The 8,503-nt window shown below is 35.7% G+C and overlaps 1 protein-coding gene across 3 annotated transcripts in view; it reads left to right on the top strand.

Annotated features, from left to right (window-relative positions):
- Positions 1-433: 433 nt before the first annotated feature.
- tho2 (THO complex subunit 2-like protein) overlaps positions 434-8,503 on the top strand; it is a 66,054-nt gene continuing 57,984 nt past the window's right edge. For all 3 annotated transcript variants that reach the window (XR_011044166.1, XM_068370970.1, XM_068370971.1), the window contains exons 1-6: positions 434-547; positions 5,573-5,646; positions 6,149-6,240; positions 6,901-7,139; positions 7,434-7,567; positions 8,061-8,311. Coding sequence is in view for 2 of the 3 variants with exons in the window: in XM_068370970.1 (XP_068227071.1) it covers positions 477-547; positions 5,573-5,646; positions 6,149-6,240; positions 6,901-7,139; positions 7,434-7,567; positions 8,061-8,311 (861 nt within the window). In the remaining variant the exon portion in view is untranslated. The remainder of the gene's footprint in view (positions 548-5,572; positions 5,647-6,148; positions 6,241-6,900; positions 7,140-7,433; positions 7,568-8,060; positions 8,312-8,503) is intronic.

Below are 8,503 nucleotides of genomic sequence, written 5' to 3'. Positions count from 1 at the left end.
AATTCGAGTTTAAGAAGAAAATATCAATTAGTGTTTGCTGATTATTAGAAAATATCAATTAGTGTTTGCTGATTATTATTGCTATTTTAATATTAAAATCAATTAAATAAGGAATATTAATTATAAAATTATATAAAAATCATGCGAATATTCTATTTTAAATAGATAATTCAATGATTTTAATTATATAATTCGAGTTTAAGAAGAAAATATCAATTAGTGTCATTCAACACTAGGCCTACTTTGACATTATTATTGCTATTTTAATATTACAATCAACCAAATAAGGAATATTAATTATAAAAATATACCAAAATAAAGCAAATATTCTATTTTAAATAGATAATTCAATGATTTTAATTATATAATTCGAGTTTAAGAAGAAAATATAAATTAATGTTTGCTGACGTCACTATCTGCTAATGTCATCTGATCCCTCGGCGTCGGCAGTCGAGATTTGGGACCAAATAGCAAACATGGCGGGTGTTCACCGCTTGTTTACACCCGAAACTTGGAAAAATTGGGACAAAACGGGACGTTCTGAAGTGTAAGTTACGTTTATTAATAATAATTTAACATTGTGATGTTCTTAATTTAATATTTTCGTGATGTTTGAGTGTTAAATGAGGCGGAAAAGCGACCGGTCAAAAGGTTCTTCGTAGTTGTTTACATGAAGCTGATGCCGACATTTCTACCGTAAAGGTAATATCGGTAAAATTAGGGATTTATCGACATAACTGGAATAAAAAAAGCATCATTTTGTACTAAATCTTACTGTATTTTATGTAGTATTCTTATTATAACCATCAAAACTATTTCAAAGATTCCAAGTCTTAGTTCGCGGCAATGGCCACCGTCAACCGTAGCTTGGGCTACGCTTCTGTTGCGTAAAACCAAGCTTATCTTCATTTTACATTCTGGGAGGCAATTTGAACATTTACATGATGATTAAAGAGTAACTTTGACTGTAAAATCATATTACATAGCCCTAAGCTACCACCGGGCTAAATAAAATTGTAGTACTAGGCTAACCTAGGCCTAGTAATTCGGTAATTATTTACTGTAGCACAATATTCCAATTGAAAGAAGTTGTATATTTAGGTAGTGAATGGATGAATACAACTGCGTAAGGATGGAGTTGCGGGTTGCATACCTCCCTCCCCTGTAGATAACGAGACTATAGTCCATTTTTTTTTATTGAGGCAGATTTGCACCGACTCGCAGCGGTGCCCTTTTAGCTCGGAAACGTTTCCTGATCGCTGTTGGCTGATTGGTTAGAATTATCTCGTCCAGTCAATCAGCGTTCAGGAAACTTTTCCGAGCTAAAAGGGCACCGCTGCGAGTTGGTGCAAATCTGCCTCGATAAAAGAAATTGACTATAGATTAGGTAGGGAACCATAGGTGAGGTGATTTTCTTGTTTATCTTATAAAATTTGGTTTTACATTCCCTCAACGAACTACAAATGCTCAGGAAACAAACAAAAACCTCACTTGGGTAGTGTATAGCTAATTTCCGTATGGAATTTTTGTCCGTTAAAATACTCGTCTGATGCCCTTATCGTAACGTGCGTATTTCTTTAACGAAACCATTGTAAAATAGTTTAAACTCCAATAACGCTTTGTATTTCCTTCAAAAAGGAAATTGTTACTTGTTTTTGGTGCCATAAATACTAAACTTTATCTTTAATAAGAATCCAAGAACACTTTCAAATGTATGACATAGGCCTAGTTGGGGGAAGAGGTATTATTAACAAGGGGTGGAGCTTGTACTGTATATGAATTGTGGAAGTAGGAGATTGGCCAAGAGAAAGTCGCATGACAGAAAGAAAAAAATATGATTGTAGGTTACAAATGGGGGGTTAGTTTGGAGCGCTACGGCCAAGCGTCCTAATTTGCTTATTGTCGCTCCGACTGTTATCTTGTATAGAAAAAAAACGTTTGGAAATGGTCTACGGATCTTAATATGTTGTGTAAGGGGGGATCCAGGGGGGGCTGCGGTAAGGACACGGCTTTTAGCATAGGTTATGTGGGTTTTTCAAGTTAGCTTCTCCCGCCGTTCTCGTAGCTAAGGAAACTGTTGTGAGAGGGGGGGTGTCCGGGGGGCGAAGCCCCTCTGGGTAAGGATGCGGCTTTTAGCATAGGTTAGGTGGGTTTTTTAAGTTAGCTTCTCCCGCCAAAATCGTTTTTAGAACGACGGCTATAGTTCAGAATATTCCCGTTTTCTACGGGATTTGGCCGTCACCCTACAAAGGCTCCCAAAACGGTACCAGTACTAATAATACAGGAGATTGGCAATCTAAGTTTGGACAGAACCACCTGTTGGGAATTTTAGAACTGTTCTTGGGGTCTTCTGTCGTAGCGACCAAAACGAAAGCAGAAAAATGGTAGTTTTAGTAAAATAGATATGAGTTTTTATTAATCGCAAGACTGGGTGAAGGGGGTTCAAAATGCTATTTTAGTAGTTTTATTCAAATAGGTTTGTAATTATCAGTTTACAAGTATTGTTCTAAACCTATGCTGGGAAAGATAACCTGTGTCTAGTAGGCACTGTCCTCCCAGATAATATTGATCCCATTATTGGGAATGATGAAATCATTTTGATTGTCGGCATTCTTACGCTTGTATATTTCTATATGATTTTTACATTCAGTGTGAATGGAAGTGCTCAAAACCTCAGAAAATTATTTTATATAACCTAAATTTTGATAATTTGTAATGTGTGTCTTTTTTTTATCACATCTTATTGCTAAATCATAGAATAAAATGTCCTCATCGTAAGCTAAACCTTCAAGAATTGTACCAAATTGTAAAAGTTTTCATTATGATCATGTGTTCCGACCCTGTTCAATTGGACATTTTGATCCACACCCCAGCTATACGTAGCTCCTTGCATAGTTTATAAAAAACCCAACAGGTGGTGCTGTTTTCGTTTTTTTTTTTTTTTTTTTTTTTTTTTTTTTTTTTTTTTTTTTTTTTTTTTTTTTTTTTTTTAACATGACAGTATACTCTATAACCTCATGGTCAAGTGTTCTTAACGTCAAGAAATACAGTGAAATAAAGCCAATGTTTCTGGTATGATGCTGATAAGGATTGGCTATGATTGAAACGTGTTTGTGATATTCAACCTGTTTTTTGAAAAATGTAAACTAAGGACAAGTAGAAGTCCCACATTTGAAATAGACAATAGAAGCAAGTTAGCTGTTTGAACAGAATACCTCATCAATCAATTAAGTGTATAACTTTATACACTTGATTGATTGAAGGTTGTACAAGCCTAAGGCCTCCAATAAGGAAAATAGCTCAGTGAGGGATGGAAGTAAGGTAACTGATATGATAGTGTGCAAAAGTGTAGTCACAAACGAGAAAACTTTAATCCAAAGCAGTGGAGGCCCATGGTACTGAGGCTATGGCACTACCCAAGATTAAAGTCTTCTTCCATTACCAAGTGGAAAGTAGCCATTGAACAATTACAGGGCAGTACAGTAGTTAACCCCCTTAAAGGAAGAATTCTTTGCTTAGCTTGGTGTTGTCAGGTGTATGAGGAAAGAAGAGAATGTGTAAGAAATAGAACAGATTATTCAATGTATGTATAGGCAAAGGAAAAATGAATCACAACCAGAGAGGGATCCACTGAAGTTCTGGCTAGTTAAAGAACCAAATAACTAACGGTATTATCTCAACAGGTGGCCGATGCCTTGACCAACCTTATAATGAGATATTAAAGCTAAAGCCAAACCACATGTCGAGCTGTTCTCGTATAAAGTTCCAACGGTATACACCCGAACCCTTGGTAAATCGTATACCCTGTCGATGGGGTATACATTGTGTTAATGCCATTATTTCGTGGATCATATTGATAAAGGCATGATAAGTTTAAAACTTTTGGCTAGGATATTCAAGCTGATCATGGGATATCGGAGGCAAACTCGAGACGCCAGTAGAAAGTTAACACCCAACAATATAAAGTCTTTAATTGAGGCAATGCCAATATTACGGCAGTTATTATAATGAGCGTAGGTTCATTTTGATAGGTTGCATTAGAAATTCCTGGTTGATATATATATGTGCCGTTGAATTTTTAATCATGTGCTGATATGGGGCGTTTTTGTATGGCTGTGCCTGGAGTAATATTTAAATTGGGCCAATCGCATGGAAAGGTTGGCCCGTATTATGTCCTAGGCCTTCTAATAAACCAATTAGAATGTTTCATGTAGATTAGACTTTAGGAAAGACTAGTCGATGCAGTCTTTAGTACTGCAGCTACCACAATAAAAGAATTTCTTGAAAATCTTGGTATTATTTTATCTTGTGACGAGTTTAGTATTGTACAAAAGAATGATAATTTGTTCTCGTTGAATTCTCTTAGATTTATTTGCAAGTATTTGCAAAATTAAGGGATATTATTGTTTCTCTAAATTTTGTAAAGTGTGGTGTAGACCAGGGCTGTGTTAATAACCATACTAGGGAACCCATTTGTTGAGGATTTCATAAATCACCTATACTGGGGGTTAAAAGCATAAGAAGAACCTTATACCCAGAATAATTTGAATTCAGCTAATTGTACTTTATGTGAACAATAATTTGAAATAGTTGTAGTGAGGAAAAAAACCTTTATAATTTGCAATTTGTGTGTGTGAAGGGAAGCCAATTCTGATCGACTTTGCGACCGTGACCACGACTGGTATGTCTGGTGACGTGCTGTTATGAAATTAGTCAAAACGAGACCTTTGAGTTATAAATCACCAAATAGAGTGTAAAGTTGAAAAGCACAAGTCAAAGCATGGTATTTAGCATTGAAAATGGGCAAATAATTATGTATAATTTTAAAAATTGCTAAAGGACACGAATCAAAAGTAAAATTTAGTTACAAATCGTCAAGTACTGTAGAGTGTAACGTTAAAAAGTGCAGACCAAAACGTTAAGCACAGCATTAGAAATCCACTGTTCTTTAGTTTTAGTAGCACATAACGTACAGTACTGAAAGATGTCATAAAATAATCCTGGTTTTCAATCAATTTTTTTTTTTTTTGTTTGTGCTTTTATATTATTAATTTAAGTAGTATAACAACGGGAATTACCCATTCTTTTTATCTTGGTTATGTCATCAGCTGATTTTGAGTTGACGGTGGTATTGAGAATATCCTCGCATGTAATTAACAAAGTATCGTTGATATAATTTCCCAACTTATACAGAATTATTTGTCAATTTTTTATGCTAAATTTCACATTTTGACCTACGCTTTGGCGATTGTTAACACTGCCGTACAGGATATAGTACGACACACACACACAGGATAAGTGTTTTGCACTGTATTGCATATGTTTGGAATACCTGTTACACAAGTCCTGTGATTTGAATATCCAAATACAGTACTTGAAGAGTTCAGTCAAAGGATTTAAAGTATTTCTATGAAAGGTATACGGAGTAAAGTTGAGAGAGTCGGGATGAAAAATAAAAAGGCAAAAGGTAATCCAGCTGGGAATTCAAGGAAGCTGCCGAGATATTTTAGTTCTTAATAATTGACAAATATTGAATAATTTACATGGTTAATAATTTACATTCCTTTTTCAGTTTACAGACCATTAAGGATTTCGTCAAAGATGACCCAGACAACCCAGGGTTTTCTCAGCCAGGTGAAGCTGGAGGTAGGGTCATAGTTGTGATTTAATTATAACTGTCTTCGTGCATTCATATTGCACGTACACTCGCTCTAAAAACTATCGGTGTACATTAAGATTGACAGTGTTGAGATCATTAGCGACCGCTGTTATTTTTTTGGAATGTTTGCGGAAACAGATTTCCTTTCCATTTATTGTCACTGGTCTTAAAATGTTCAAGGAAAAGTATACACCAATAGTGTTTAGAGTGAATTTACATGTACAGTATGTAGGTTTTTGTCTTAGTTCCTGAATATTCATGCTAATACATACATACATATACCATGGCACTTCCCCCAATGTCTTAGTTCCTGAATATTCATGATAATACATACATACATATACCATGGCACTTCTCCCAATGTCTTAGTTCCTGAATATTCATGATAATACTGTATTGAAATTGATGAAATAGCTGTTGCATTCTATGGCAGGGTTGTCATTTGCATTGATCTCTGAAATTAATCGTTGGCAATTCTCTTCTTTGCAGATTTATCTCGAGCTCTGTATGAAATTTTAACAGCGTTCCTGAAGGGAAACTTGAGAAAAGAACAAGCAAGGCCATTCATTGCTGAAATTATTGTAAGTATTATTAATAATTCCATCAATATATTTTAAGAATTAGGTCCTGTTACTATTGAGTGAGGTTTATAATTCACTAGAAGTCCTTTCTTGTTTGCTTCAAGTTTCATAGGGAGAATAAACTGCTTTGTATTTGTAGGTGTTATACCAATTATCCTCAAATTCTAGATGTTTAGTTCAACTGGTAGTGAGCTTATTAACCCTTTTACCCCCAAAGGACGTACTGGTACATTTCACAAAAGCCATCCCTTTATCCCCATGGATGTACCGGTACATCCTTGCTAAAAAATGCTATAAAATTTTTTTTTTTCATATTTTTGATAATTTTTTGAGAAAATTCAGGCATTTTCCAAGAGAATGAGACCAACCTGACCTTTCTATGACAAAAATTAAGGCTGTTAGAGCAATTTAAAAAAAATATTTGCAAAATTTGCTGGGGAAAAAAATAACCCCCTGGGGGTTAAGGGTTGGAAATTTCCAAAGAGCCTGGGGGTAAAAGGGTTAACTTATTCTCTCTTTGATGAATCCAATAATTTGAGTATCAGCATTCCTATTTACTGCTCTCTGGAATAAGCACCCGTTCACAAAAGTTACTTCTAAGATTAATTCTTTTTCTCCAAAGTTACCGTTTGATTAATGTATTTTCTCCGTTCATTTCAGAACTTGCATCCAGATATGTCTTCTCAATTGGTCGAGGTTTCCATGCTGCTCGACTTGGAAAATTCTGCCACAGATCGCATGGGGAAAAATCGAGAGCCTCTGATGACGCTCTTGAAGAGTCTAGAAACAGATAAGTTGTTGAAAGAGAGACTGGAAATTGAAACCTTAGGAGAGGCGGGAGTTGTGAAGAACAAAAAGACTTTTCACACAAGACAGATTAAAGTCAAGACAAAGTTATTGTAAGTGTTCTGGTCAGAAAGATGGTAAATTTTATAATTACTGTACAGTTACATGGAAATTTGAAAAGATTGGTTCTATATATATATATATATATATATATATATATCCTTGTTTGTAATTATCTTTATCATTTGGCTCTCTTATTCCAAGCTTAGTTTTATTCATTATGGCATTATTTACTATACTGAAATCTTAGGCTGTGAAGTAGAAATTGTAATGTAAAGTTTGAGACATTATAAGCTTTTACCTTCTTGAAAAAAGTAGTATATTGTAATGAGAATTGTTTTTTACAGCTACAAACAACAGAAATTCAACCTGTTGCGTGAAGAAACGGAAGGTTATGCCAAACTTGTCACGGAACTCAACCAAGACATAACCGACAGAATTACTCCCAAGTCGATGATACAGGTCATACGGAGTTTGATCGGTAAGTTCCCACTTTCTTTATGTCACAAGCGAACATACAGTAGAACCCTTGTTTGTGTATTTTCCTCCTGCTAATGTCAGCTGGACATCATAGAGAAATCAACACTTGTATTGATGATTTGTGATAGGAGGATAGATGTGAGAGAGGCAAGAGAGCTCGCTAGAAATAGGAATGAATGGCGAGCGATTGTGACGCAGTTCTGGTAGGCCCTGCTGATGCCTTAGATGACCGCGGAGGTAGCAGCAGTAGGGGATTCAGCATTATGAAGCTTCATCTGTGGTGGATAATGTGGGAGGGTGGGCTGTGGCGCCCTAGTAGCACCACCTGAACTCGGTTGAGTCCCTTGTTAGGCTGGGAGGAACGTAGAGAGTAGAGGTCTCCTTTTTGTTTTTGTTTCTTTGTTGATGTCGGCTACCCCCCAAAATTGGGGGAAGTGCCTTGGTGTATGTATGTATGTATATTACTCATGTCTTGTTTTTGTCTCTATTTTCAGGTGGGTTTAATCTCGATCCAAACCGTGTTTTGGATTTGATTTTAGAATCTTTGGAATGCCGTCCACACCAGCACGAGTTTTATACAGGTCTGCTTAAGCTCTATCCCTGTGAGTCCTCGACAATAAGTGAGCTCCTGGGTTTCAAGCTAAACTCATATGGGCTAAACGGAAGAACGGGGAAGGGTATATACACGACTATAGCGTTGCTAATCCAAGCCAACATCTTGCATTTTAGTGATATATACAAATGGGTAAGTACGGTGGATTTTTTATCTCTAATGTAATTTTTGTTGTTGGGCAGATTTACTTGGAAATATTTAGGACATCCAGTTCTTCTTAATCTTCAAAAACTGTAATGTAATTTTAAACAAATCAAGAAGTGGTATTATATCCGAGACTTTATATATTAGCAAGGGTAGTCTAATATGCTTTTATGGTCTTAT

This window comes from Palaemon carinicauda, chromosome 3, assembly GCF_036898095.1.
Source record: "Palaemon carinicauda isolate YSFRI2023 chromosome 3, ASM3689809v2, whole genome shotgun sequence".
In the NCBI taxonomy this organism is placed as follows: Eukaryota; Metazoa; Arthropoda; class Malacostraca; order Decapoda; family Palaemonidae; genus Palaemon; species Palaemon carinicauda.
Note: the sequence above shows the minus strand (reverse complement) of the source record. Positions and strands in the feature narration are given on the sequence as shown.